General features: G+C 49.5%; 1 protein-coding gene across 1 annotated transcript in view; it reads right to left on the bottom strand.

The window, feature by feature from the left end:
* Positions 1-5904: 5904 nt before the first annotated feature.
* NRAS (NRAS proto-oncogene, GTPase) overlaps positions 5905-13748 on the bottom strand; it is an 11151-nt gene continuing 3307 nt past the window's right edge. The window contains exons 2-6 of the mRNA XM_057375238.1: positions 13644-13745; positions 12717-12895; positions 11645-11804; positions 10322-10445; positions 5905-9663 (exon numbers count right to left, since the gene is read on the bottom strand). Of these exons, the coding sequence (XP_057231221.1) occupies positions 10326-10445; positions 11645-11804; positions 12717-12895; positions 13644-13745 (561 nt within the window). The 3' untranslated portion in view covers positions 5905-9663; positions 10322-10325. The remainder of the gene's footprint in view (positions 9664-10321; positions 10446-11644; positions 11805-12716; positions 12896-13643; positions 13746-13748) is intronic.

The following is a 13748-nucleotide window of genomic DNA, read 5'->3' as shown; positions in this document are numbered from 1 at the left end:
GCTGCGTGCTCAGCTGCCGTGTTCTCGTGGCTCCCACATCCCAGAGAAGATTCTGAGCCACCTCCCAAATTTGCAACAAGGCTGGGCCACACCTGSTGGGCTGGGGACACACCTTGGTACCCCCAGTACAGCAGGAGAAGTAAATACAGTCTGGGAGTGCTGCCAAAAGGAGAAGCAGGTCCTTGGGAAGGGCAGTTATGGGGGCATGCATCAGGTGGGAGAGGGGAAAAGTGGCTCTTACAGCTCCAGGGAGCCTGAAATCCCCTCGCCCCAGCAGTGAGGGGAAAAGATCTGTGGAGGGATGGAGGGGGGAGAGCTGGCAGCCCAAGCACTCAGCTCCCACCATCCCAGTGCAGCTGGGGAGCCCCAGCTGGGCACCCTCAGCCCCTCACACACACTGTGCTGCAAAGGTGCTGCAAAGGTGCCAAAGTCAGCACTGACTRGCTGGAACTTTGTGGAGGAGGACAAGGAAGGTTAAAAACCCTTCCACTGCCAACCAAACACCATAAAACAGGAACCCAAGGGCTCTGCTGGCAGCATGTCCCAGAAGCAGATGTTTGCATGGCAGCAGAGGGGCACTGGCAGCAGGTTTTGGCAACTCAGCACGAAGCAGGGAGAAATTCAGTGCCCAAGGATGGACCTCACCATCRAGTGTCACACAGGGCATGGTCACAGGTGAGAACCAAAGCAGAACAGACAGAGGGTTCTCAGCAGCACCCAGGGTGCCAGGGCAATATTTAACAAACTGCAGATTTTGGTGCTGTATCAAAGCACCAAAAGGTGGGACCATCCCAWGTAACACCGAGGGGCAGAGCTGGCGCTGCCAGGAAATTGCATTTCTCCAGCTGCCGAGGGATCCCCATGATCATGTAACTRCTGCTTGGTTCCAGTGATCATGTCTAGGCAGAAACACAGCAGAGCATAGAGAAACCCAGCAATACTCACGTTTGTGTTCTGCTGTTTGAGATAAAACAGAGACAAAAGAAAAGSTGTTGTGATCAGCCCCTCAAAATCTGAGCCTTTCTGCCTTACCAGTTGTTAAAAAGGGGTTAGCAAAGTACGAGCTTAGCCAAAGCCTTCCACACCTCCCACTTATAAAAGAATCATAGAGTCCCAGAATGGTTTGGGTGGGAAGGGACCTTAAAGCTCATTGGATGGGCAGGGACACCTTCCACTGTCCCAGGGTGCTCCCAGCCCCATCCATCCTGGCCTTGGGCACTTCCAGGGATGGGGCAGCCACAGCTTCTCTGAGCACCCTGTGCCAGGGCCTCCCCACCCTCGCAGGGAGGAATCCTTTCACATATCTCCTACAAACCACCCTCCTGGGGTTTAAAACCATCTCCCCTTGTTGTCACTCTATGTCCTAGTGAGAAGTCCCTCCACCCTTGTAGCCCCTTTAGGTGCTGGAAGAACAGAAGAAAGGCAGAGCAGGAGTTGTCGCTTTGAGGAACGCAGAGATGAAAGTTCTGCATTGCTGTCCCTGACAGAGCCTCGGCAGTGCCTCAACATGGAACCAAAGGAACATCCCAGTGTGGGCTCTGGCACAGCCTCTGCCTGGCACAGCCCCTGCTTTCCCTGCAGTGCCCGAGCTGGAGCACTTTCTGGAACCCAGATCACCTCACTCAACAGCACCAGAGCCTGACAGGTACCGGTCCTGGGTGAACACTGAGCTGGCCTGGAGGATCTCTCCYTCTGCCCGTGAGCAGGGATGTGCAGGAGCACAGGGAGGCCAGGACAGCCTGCTCTGCTGACCCAGCAAGCAGATATTTCAGTGGCTCAGAGCACCAGGCTCTGCTATTTTTTGCCCTTGACTCGCCCTCCTTTGTGGCCCTGAGGATGGATGGTCATTGCAGGGATGCCGAGTTCCATCCCCCTGTGGTCACATCTCCCTTATTCCCTAATGGGATCAGACAGCTGAGGCGCTGCCCCGCCACGGATCCTCGCTCCTGGGCAGACAGGGTGACAGCAGCACCCTGAGGTGCCACTGCTGCCCTTTCCCTCTGACCCTGCAGCCCAGGCTGAGCTCTGGCATCACGGTTTGCCAGCTGCTGACTTCCCAAAGCCCAGCCCAGAACACACGCCCCGGAATTCTCACTCCACGGATTCATTTGCAAACGAAGCATCCCAGAAATGCTCCGTTTGACCTTTCATCTCTTTAATGGATGGAAATTACGCTCAGGGTGGTTCACAGCCTCCCACTGATGGTGCAGGGCCAGGCTTTAACAGCAGCTTGGTGTGCTGGGACGGTGCCTCTCACCCCACAGCCCTGCAATCCCAAACACGCCCTTATCTGGGCTGTTTGGTGCTGCTCTCACTCAGGGCTCTGCAGTCACATGTCACCTGTCCCTCTGCACTGYCCTGCACAGCCTGCCTGGCCCTGCTGCTGCTGCCCAGCTCCAATCCCCTCGGGGCTGCAGCTCCCCACATCCTCTGAGCTCCACCAGGRTGACCAGAGACTCCTGAAATCCCTCTGAGCCCAAACAGGGATTTAATGGTGTCATTACAGGACACGTCACACTGCAGGAGAGACAACATTTTCCTTCAGTACAAAAAGAACAAGATCTAAACAATAACATTATTTCTTTGCTGCATTATCCAATACTGTCTCTGAGCAGGAAGAAAAATGCCCAAAGGCCCCAGCGAGGTTCCCTGGGCAGCACACATCCAAACCTTCAAGGCTGGGGGCTGAGGAACCTGCCCTGTGGCTCCTTGGCTCACAYTTGGCTTTCAGACCTACCTGGAATTCTCACCCGAGACATGGCAGCAGCGTTTGCAGAGCCTCGAGAACACCCCACAGTCCCTGAGCACAAGGGGTGAGCGACTGCCCAACAGCCCAACACTAATTTTGCTGCTTTCCCTTCCCTGTAATCAGACTCTCCCACTCTAAAAGGAGAGTGGAGATCAACTGGGGGACTATTTAAAGTGCAGCCACAAACGCTTGCACTGRGACAGGTGAAAGCAGGGCTCAAATTTAATTAATTTTTTTTCTTTCAATTAGGCTCCCATTTTAAAATCACTTGGTGTCTGGCCAGATTTCTGCTTTCCAGGGCAGCTGCACCTTTCTAACGTGATCTGTGGAAGTCAATCTTTTCAGAGAGACTAAACCTGATACCATCTGTGCTGAACCAAAGGTTTAAAGGAAATTCCCAATGAGAACAAGGGCTGTGGACAGGTACAAGCYATGTGCTCTCACTTGAGCTGTTCAGAGATTTTTCCTGAGGGAGGGATCTCTTTGAAAACCTGGGTTTTACCAACAGGGTTGGTAAAGCTCAATTATTCCCAGCTAAATCCAACAAACAAAAGGAAGGTGCAAGGAGTCACAGTTTGCTGCTGAGTTTTCAGAAAGTGCCTTTATTGAACTGTGTGTCCTGATGCTGATGTGAAAATCAGTTCTGAGTGTGAGGAACTATAACTGAGATGGATCTGACAGAGTCCAGCTCTCAGCCCACCCCAAGGTGGGCCAGGGAATTCCTGCTTTGGGCTGCTCACATGGCTGGGGTCTTGCAGGGCAGCTCTCAGGTTGGGAAGCACCTCCTGGATTCATTTAAGCAGATTGGTTCAGCACATTGGCATTGAGGGCTCCTTCAGGGTGGCCTCAAAYCTCCCTCAGGTCTCACCTGTGACTGGAGAGCAGCTCCTGAGGGAAGAGAAARGCCAGAATTTGTTGTGCTCTACGTGGGGCCAGGGTGACTCTGAGCTTCTGCTTCCTGGTGGGAAGTGGTGACCTGAACAGGTCAGGAGGATCAAATAGATTTAGTATGAAACAGAGCCTTTCCCTGTTTTTTTTTTTTTTGGTTTTTTTTTTTTTTTTTTTTTTTTTTTTTTTTTTTTTTTTTTAATATTTCAGTTCTTGATGGCATTGAAAAACTGCCCTGGAATAGGACAAAGCATTTGGACACAGCTTGGCTCTGGTTTTAAGGGTCACTTTGGTCACAGTGTGGACAGGAACACAAAAACCACCTGTAAAAGACACCATTATTTGGATTTATATGCACATCCAAGGGATTCTTGTGCCATGTTTTGCAGAACAGCTGTGGAAAGGTCCAAGAAGAAAGCTGGAATAGGTGACAGAGTCACCTGCCTAAAATACAGAGCTGGGAATAACCAGCCATGGATTTGTCCACAGGAATCGTGTGGCACAGCCAGTGAAGTGATGGGAGCTGGGACCTGGTGCAGCATCTCCAGCTGAGGGAATTTCCAGAGCATCCAGAAACTCTCTGGAAGGGATGTACCTGCTGTTTGATGGGCACAACTTCAAAACCTGCTGGGTGACAACTGAGAAATTCCCCGGAATTCGGGCAATTTTGTCCTCAAGAACATAAATTTCCTTCCCTCCAACCTGCAAGGTGCAGCACCAGGGTAAGCTGGGATGCTGGTACAACCTTGGTCTCTCACTCATGCTGATAAAATATTCAGGTTCTGAATTCTTGTTCTCATTTAAGAGCCCCCASCCCACATTATTTTTTAACCATTTCATTCAAGGGCCATGAAAACTGGCTCCTGCTTGTTACCTCTCCCCCAAGGACTGGATAACCTCCCCGGGTACATCAGGATCTTGGGATTCACATCTGACACCAAAAATAACCTTTAGGGTACAGAGGTCATCTTCCTCAAGAGAAGAATCTCGATCGTCTCTTGATCCCTCAGCTTTTTTAATCACAGGGTCAGCTTGGGTGGGCTCGGGGTGGAAATCTGAGTAAAGCCAGGGCATGCTGTGCTAAAGTTAGACCCAGGGCCTCTGCAAACTCAGCGACTGACACAAACAACCCCTCATCCCACGCTTTTTCAGCTGGAAAGTGAGTGATTCCCACCCAGAGGCTCGAAACCCCCACACTTTTACCTTTGAGCTGCCCTCGTTCCCACCACAGGAAATTGCTTGGATGTGGCAGAAATTTGGCAGCTTGGGGSACTGAGCAGGGTCTGCCTCCAGCTTGCACCCACAGCACTGGGGCAGCTGCCCAAGCAGAGGCCATGGGGCAAATGATTTAAATTTCTGAGGAGGAAGAGTGTGAACAGAGAGGGGATCTCTCCCTGATCAACTCAGCCAGCACTGGAAATCCCTCAGATTTCCAGCAGATTCTTCTCTCCCCACCTTGCTCCTGCACAGATCCCTCCAGGGCTGAGCTCAGCTCCCATTCAGGGCACACCAAAATCAGTTCCTCGGAGGGAGTTCCTCTGTAGGAACAGGTTTTTACAGGGAACAAATGCATGGAAGCTTTCCCAGTCAGCCAAGAAACCCTTGGGGTTTCCAGCACCCACCTGAACCCGGGTTATAAATCCTTTTTGGGAACAGGCAGTGATTGCTGCAGTTCCAGGAGCTGAGTGCCCCCATTCCTGGGGGTTTGGTTTGAAATTCCTGGCACAAAACCCAGCTGGGACTGCAGGTTCCAGATGCCTGACACAACATCTGAGAGGAAATTCACTCAAAGCACATTTTCTCATTGTGTGGTCTGACCTGATGTGCCTCRTGGCAGGAGGAAAGCCAGCAGGGAGGTCTTTTGGAAGACTGAATTAATCAATTTAAAAGCCTGACAGAGCCCAATTTGGGCACTGCAATGACTCAATAGCTGGTTTTGCCAATGGAATATCAAGTAAAGGAGTTTCCCTCTTCATTTTTTGATACAGTCAACGTGAGGGACCCCACTGCAAACAGATCCAGCAGGAGCAAGATGCACAGATTGATGAAATAATTAAAACTGGACTCTGGACCAAGTCAGTGGCAGGTCTCAATGCCACTGTCACTGCTCACTGGTGTTTTAGGGCACATCTGTGACAGAGGTGGCTGTGCCTCAGGACAGCAGTGACATCTGGAATCAAACTCACCCACAGACAAAGCACAGAGCTTTGATAAACCTTCTGTAACCCACTCGTCCATCCCAGATCACAAAGAAACCAAGCAAAGAATTMAACGTTTATTCTTTAAAAAAGTTATTCAAGAAGCAAAATAATTTACTTCAATTCAAACCAAAGGAGATGCATTATTGAAAGCAAATAATTAAACAAAGTAACAACAAATTAGCCCTTGGGTTAAAAGTCCAGATCCCAAAATTTCCCGACCATCCTGGGGGTTAAAATACAGGCAGACACTCAAGGTTTGGGGTTTTTGAGGGGCACAGACAGGTCAGAATGGGATTCAAACTGCTCTCCTTTCCCCCCAGGCCTGAKGCTGCTTGAAATCCAGTTCTAAGTCTGAGCTGCTCTAGAAATTACGACAGCTTAAAAAAAAGGTTAAAATTTTGGTTAAAATCCAAAGTCCTACCAAGGAGAGGGACAGAATGGGAGCAGTGGTTTGAACAGGACCAGGGAGTGGGGACACAGAGAGGAACAACCACAGAGTTACCCTGGCTCCTTGGGGAGCTGCTCTCAGCCACAGCAACAGGAACATTTATTAGTTACTGGCACTTGGAAGTTTTAACAAGAGCTTTTACCCTTTTTTATTATTTTACCCTTTTTAAATATTTTACCCTTTTTTAGTATTTTACCTCCAAGTTTTATGGCTGTTCTGCCCAGGCAGGACAGTGAGATCAGCTTGGCACCAGTGCAGTTTTGTGCTGTTCTGAATAACAATATTTGGACCAAACCCACTGAACCACCTTTTCCAGGGACCTGTCTTGTGCAAAACCTGTGCTTATCTTCAAAATAATTTCCCCAAAAAGTCCACAGRGTTTTGTTCTTCCAGTTCTTGGCTGCCACCAAACCCAGGGTTYTTTACAGCTGGAAACAAATTACAGCCATTCCCTTCACACTCCTGACCAGTGCAACACCCTGATTTTGTGTTTGCTGGATTTGGAACTGCAGCAATGGAGGTCCTGTGCAGGTGAGCTCTGCAGCATTCTAAAATCTGAAAAAAAAACCCTAAAAACCCTTCTGAAGGTCCCAAAGGTGACATAAATACAGCCTTGTCCTCACCAGGACTTTTTCCCTTTTCAGGTTTCATAGAGCCCAAGAGAAAGGGAACAGCAAAGAGAAAGCAGATGCATTTTCCAGTCAGTTCCCACAAATTTCTGAGAATTCCCAGCTTTTGGAGCTGCAGCTGGGATATTTTAATGCCAAGCAGAGCACGCTGTGCACTGTGGAGCATTGCTGCAATGAACCTCCATCCAAATTAATCCCCAGGTTGAGCAACAAATCAAACACCAAATTCTAGAAGCTTCCCAGGACACAAATTCCTGCATTTCCCAAGGAACCAAACCCCATCCACAGGCCTGGAATGACAGAATGTCACTTCTCAGCCTTCCTGCAAACCCCACACTGCTCCTTCCTGCTGGTCTGCCCCACCAAATGTGCATCCTAAAAGCTTTTTGGGTTGATTTTATTAACTGGGCACCCACATGTCACGTATCCCTTGAGGAGCAGTCACTGATCTCCTGGCACAGGGAAAGCTTTCATGGAAATCTCATCCTGACAAAGCTTTCCCAGCCCTGGCACTGCAGTGGGGGCAGTTCTGGCATGTTTAACCTTGCAGCAGGGGATGGTTTGGGCTGGAAGGGCCTTAAATCCCATCCAGTGCCACCCCTGCCATGGGCAGGGACACCTCCCACTGTGCCAGGGTGCTCCAGCCTGGTCTTGGACACTTCCAGTGATGGGGCAGCCCCAGCTTCTCTGGGCAACATCAAATAAACTCAACCTGAGCCACAGCCAATGGACCCCACAATCCTGCACAAATCCTGCCCACCACTGTGTGTGTGCTGCTGGAAAAGAGTATTTTATGTTAAACTTTTAAATGGGTCGAGTTCTTATCAGTGTCACGTCAGTCAAAGTTAAAATAAACGAAAATAAGTATTTATAGGGATTATCACAGATCAAGAAAATGGGATACAGATTGATCCTCTTCATTCCCAGAAGAGAACTGAGAATGTAAGTAGTGAAGGAAGCAACATTAAAAGGAAAAAAATTMTTCTCTCTCTGTTTACTGGTTTCTAATGTCCCTCTGAAAGCGAGAAGCTCAAATTGAGATGTGAGTGACACCCACGAACTGAAATGGAGCCGCCTGCAATTCCCGGCTCTGCTGGTCTGGCACTGCCCGAACGCTCCCTCTGTTGGCTGAAGGCTCCTTTTCCCCAGCACAGGGGCTGAGAATTCAGCTCTGCTGCCCCAGTACCAGAGCAGCAGCCAGAGCAGCACCCAGAGCAGCACCCAGGAGCCAGGGAAGGGCTGGGCATCCCAAAGGAACTGCCAGCGTTTGCAGCACCTGGGCACCCCGGGAACAAGGGGAGGGTTTGGATCTGGGGAGAACTSACCCAGCTCACAATTCCCTCACTGGAGGTGTCAGAGCCCATCAGGCTGCCCCACACCTTCCTGAACCCATCCCTGGACTCATTTCCTTCCTCATTTTGCAGGGATGCTGCAATCAGAATCTGGCTCAGCTCTCTGTGGCAACTCTTGGCCTTCTCCCCTCTATCCCAGAATCCCAGAATAATTTTTGGGTTGGAAAGGACCTTAAATCCCATCCCATCCCACCCCTGCCATGGCAGGGACACCTTCCACTGCCCCAGGGTGCTCCAAGCCCTGTCCAGCCTGGCCTGGGACACTCCAGGAGCAGCCACTCCCCACAGAGCCAACCCCAAACCCCTCACTCTTTCCCTGACAAGGAAACTCCAACTCCATTTTACAGTCCAGAGACGTTTTGAAGAGACTGTTACAGTCTGTGGTAAAGAAAATAATTCAGAATAAAAACAATTTGCAAGTTACAGAGAGAGAGAGAGCCGAACAGCAGCTGTCCAAAGCAACCTCCAGTTATCAGATTAATTAGTGAGAAGCTGTCCAGAAATGCTGGCAGTTGGTGTTAAAAAYGAACAGCTGACAGGTTTGGTCCAACTTGGAAGAAATCTGAGTGCTGCAGGAAAACAACACAGAATTTAAACTGCTCCACCCACAAAGAAAGTAAAACACAGATGCAGTGCGTCCCCTCCCTCGTGCAAGAGTCTCACAAGTGCCTGCTGGACCTTCCAGCTTAAAAATCCCTGCTGGAGGATCCCATCAGGCACAGATCACCCACTCCACACTTGCCTGCTTAAGACAATGAGCTCCCAAGAAATTCCAGTCCTTGGGGTTTTCCTCAACCCAAGGGACAACTTTGAATCTTCTTAGCAAACAGGCACTTAATTAGGAAAGGTTTTCCTTTTTATTACAGCAATGGAGGATCAGGTAGGTGGCACTCGTGGCACTGGAGATGTTGCACTTTGCTGTGGGGGTGCCCAGAGAGCAGACACCCATCTGAGAGGGGACAGGGGCATTCCTGGTGGCACTGCCATCGCTCTGTGCCACTCCTCTGCCAGCACTGCACGGGATCCAACAGACAGGGGACACACAGCACTTCTAGCTTTTACTCTAGAGGTAAAGTGTCATCTTTTTTTTCACAGCATTTAGTCTCTATAGTTCACCCTCGGGACTGGTTTTTCTTCTTGAACGAACCCGGGTAACTCAGCGAGGAAAGAATCCCAGCACATCCAGAGATGCTGCTGCTCCGTGAGCTGAGCAGGGAGGTAGATGCCACAGGATGTTCTTCTCTTCAGATGGAGCACGGGAAAGGACCTTGTGCTAATGAACTCTGGTGCCCAGACCTGGCACTGGCACCGAAACACTGCAGGGCATCAGCAGGAGAGGCAGCACAGGAGACCGGGGCTCGTCCGGCACCGCAGCTGAACCGCGTTTTCTTGGCATCTGGAACAGAAAGGCACCTCTAATTAGCACTAATTAGCTCTGTGCTGCTCTGGGGTGATGGACAGAACAGCAGGACAAGCCCTGAGCTGCTCTGTCCTCACAGGGGTGAGCAGTATCTTTTAGGGAGCTGCTGCGAGGAGTTTCACTCATTTGGATCTCAAATTTCGTTGCTTGCACCGTTTTATTTGGTTAATCCTAGAACAAGGATTCCAGGGAAACTCAGCTCGAGGGAAGTCAATCCCTCAGCAGCACACGGTGACTGCACAGCTGTGCACATCCTCCTTTTGAGGAGTTTCTCCAGAAATTACACATTCTTCAAAATCACAAAGGAAGAAGACAGAAAGGAATGATACAGAGAATCCGACCACGGAAATCATGGAATGTTTTGGGTTGGAAGCCACCTTAAGGATCATCTTGTTCCATCCACCCATCAGCCAAAAGGGTGATGTGAATGAAATTTCCTTTCTTTAAGCTTTGTCATCAGTTTAGAGGGGAATTTTCCCTTTTTTTGAGAATTACTAAATTGCAGGATCCAAAYCTCTGGGCTTGTATAACAGAGAAAAACCCCACCTAGAGCAACCAGCATTTCTAAACCACGCTGATCACCTCCTGCAAGGCAGAGACAAGAAGGCAGTGGAGAACTGGAACTGCAGCTCACCTGTTCACATGACAAGGCAGGACAATCCCATGCAGCCCTGGTTCCCATCCTCGCTGCTGTTGAGCTTCTTCATCCGGTACTGCCGGATCTCCCTCACCAGGGTGTAAAAAGCATCTTCCACACCCTGAATGCAAACACAAGCTTGGGTTTTTCTTTCCTGAAAGCTTCTGAAATCACTGATCTGTCCATCCCAGAACCGTTTAATGCATTTGAGACACAATTCCACAGAGGGAGCAGCACCCAACTCACCCTGTGGTTCCTAAGAGGAAAAAACTCACACTGATACCCCAAAGCCTTTGCTTCACTCTTGACTCTTCCTGGAACAACAACCACTAAAATAAACATGGAAAACTCTATCTGCAAGGAGGTTCCAAGCTGCTCCTTGCCCAATCAGCTCCATTTTAGAATTCTGGGAATTTAATTCTTTACAATTTTCTGGCTGCTGCTCCATAACTGCACCTTCCCTGCTCRGTTCCCCTGCAGTTCCACGTGGCCAAGGAGGCTTTGGAGAAGCCCAYTAGTCCAGTCTGGGCAATTCTGTCTGTGAAATTAAGCTCCTAATTGGCTTCATTAAGGAGCCAAGAGAAACAGGCAGGTCTGGGGTGAGGGAGCTCAGCCTCTGACACTTTTCAGAGAGAGCAGCTGAAACTCTGCCAACACTGGACGATGCTGAAATTGGCTGGGATCAATTTTTTAACATCATTTGAWGCATTAGAAGGTAGGTGGGTTTCTTTTTTTTCTATGTGTTTTATGAGACTGTATAATAAGTTATTGAATTAATCAAATTTTTTATGAAATTTTTTTTTAGAATTAATTTGCACGCATTCATTTCTTTCTGGGAGTTTTTTAATGGTTTTASAGGTTTATTAAGAGGGGTTTTGGARTTGTATTTATCAAAYGTTTCGATATTAAAGGTGATTMTTTTTGGAACTTTTTGCTACTTTTTCTTGTTACATAATTYGCCAAAAAATYACTGTAGGTCTTTTTATCTCTTTATTTACAGGTTTTAGTTATGTTTATTATTTTGAGTATTTTTTTTTCTAGTTAGTTTTTAAGTTTTATTTAGTAACTTCAGGGGAGGTGAAATTCTTTTATTCTCTGCATTATTTATCAACATGACACACTTCAAAGGAAGTCAGGACAAGTCTCAAGTGATTCCTGTACTAGTCCAGCCCAGAACTCTTTCAAGCTAAGAGTGAGTGGGGAAATAAAAGCTAAAATCTGTAAAGGGACTGAAAAATTCTTCTCCTGTAAATCAGCAGGTGGGAAAACGTCATTCCTGCATTTCTCAGGAAGGAGTGAAAGCAGGGTGGAGCACCTCACCTGTCTCGTTTTCGCAGAGGTCTCTATGAAGGGGATTCCGTAGCTTTTTGCCAACTCTTGGGCCTGTTTTGTGTCCACTGTTCTCGTGGGCAGGTCACACTTGTTCCCCACCAGCACCATGGGCACATCATCTGAGTCCTTCACCCTCTTGATCTGTTCTCTTTAGGAAGACAAATTAAAAATAAAATTAAAAAATTAGGAACTGTGTTCTGCATTTAAAAGCCATTTTAGATCAGTATTCAAACAACCTTGTGTAACRAAAGTATTTTAAAGCTGAGCAGGATCTCAGTGGTCCTCAGAGGACAATCCCTCTGTTCATTTCTGTCCAGGGATAACCCACTCTGGGTTTCTCACCCATTTTCTCAGAGATGCCACTCTGTCATTGTAAATGGCATCTGATTCCCAGAACCCCACAACAGCTGGGGTGGGAAGGAGATCCCCCAGCCCAACCCTGCCAAGGCARGATCACCTGGAGCAGGGGACACAGRAACACATCCTGSTGGGTTTGGGATGTGTCCAGAGAGAGAGAGAGACTCCWCAACTCCCTGTTCCAGTGCTCTGCCACCCTCCATGGAAAGAAGCTCTTYCTCATGTTGAGGTGGAACTTCTGTTTGATTTATGGCCATTGCTCCTTGTCCTGTTGCTGGGCACCACTGAAAAGAGTCTGGCACCTTCCTCTGATACCCCTTKGAGATATTGATATGGATTGATGATCTGATTAAAAATTAACRCAATTAAACCTGCTCCAGTCTTAACTGACTAAAGATGGTGCTGAGGCCCTGGCACAGGGTGCCCAGAGAAGCTGTGGCTGCCTCTGGATCCCTGGAAGTGCCCAAGGCCAGGCTGGACAGGGCTTAGAGGATCCTGGCACCGTGGAAGGTGACCCTGCCCGTGGCAGGGGTGGCACTGGATGGGCTTTAAGGTCCCTTCCAACCCTGTGATTTGATGCATTGACACAGAACAGTGACAAAACCAAAGTGGGAGATGAAACATTTGTCTGTCCCTGATCCTTCACTGCCACCAAGGKCCCCACGCTGTCCCCRTGCCCCGCCTGCAGCAGCCCCAGCCGCACCTGTAGAGGTTGATGTCAGCGAAGGATTTGCTGTTGTTGATGGCAAAGACGCAGAGGAAGCCTTCCCCTGTCCTCATGTACTGGTCCCTCATGGCGCTGTACTCCTCCTGCCCCGCCGTGTCCAGGATGTCCAGCAGGCACGTCTCGCCATCGATCACCACCTGCTTCCTGTACGAGTCCTGGGGACACAACGGGGACCTGTGAGCCCTGAACTGCTTCTGTCCACCCCAGGGTACATGAATGGAAAATAAAAGTAATAATGAAAGCAAGGGTAGGAATGAGAGGAGCTTTTCCAGCCGTTCTAGGGAAGCTGTGGCTGTCCCTGGATCCCTGGCAGTGTCCAAAGCCAGGCTGGACCGGGCTTGGAACAGCCTGGGATGGTGGAAGGTGTCCCTGTCCATGGCAGGGGTGGCACTGGATGAGCTTTAAGGTCCCCTCTAACCCAAACCAGTCTGGATTTTGAAATTCTTGTCCATCTCCGATGAAAAACTACCAGTATCTAAAACTACCATATTTTAAATATTACTCAAACGATCACATTTCAAATATTACTCAGACTTTTCATATTTTAAATGAGACTCTCAACCTTTGTTACAAAACACACAAAGTCTTGTTGCTTTAAAGAAATCCCTCAATAGGAGAAAGAAAAAAAAAAWACATCATAAATACCATCAGTGGGAGCAGAATCTACGCCCTGCACAGCCCCGCGGTGGCCCCTTTGGTTGCCCGTGGCTGCTTTAGGAAGCCTGAGGCAGAACGGGGGAGGAAGCGCCGGCAGAGCCGCGGGCCGGGCCGGGCTGGAGCGATCTCGCAGCGCATCCATCCCCACCCCGGGCCGGGCAGCGAGCTCGGCTCGGCGGAATTCTCCCCGCTGTCCCCGCCCCGGGTCCCGCAGCCGCGGCCGCGCCCCGCCACCGCCCCGCGCACCTCGATGGTGGGGTCGTACTCGTCCACGAAGTGGTTCTGGATCAGCTGGATGGTCAGCGCGCTCTTGCCCACGCCGCCCGCGCCCACCACCACCAGTTTGTACTC

Source organism: Malurus melanocephalus, unplaced genomic scaffold (assembly GCF_030028575.1).
Source record: "Malurus melanocephalus ecotype Western Australia unplaced genomic scaffold, MMel_1.1 scaffold_243, whole genome shotgun sequence".
NCBI classification, from domain to species: Eukaryota; Metazoa; Chordata; class Aves; order Passeriformes; family Maluridae; genus Malurus; species Malurus melanocephalus.
Note: the sequence above shows the minus strand (reverse complement) of the source record. Positions and strands in the feature narration are given on the sequence as shown.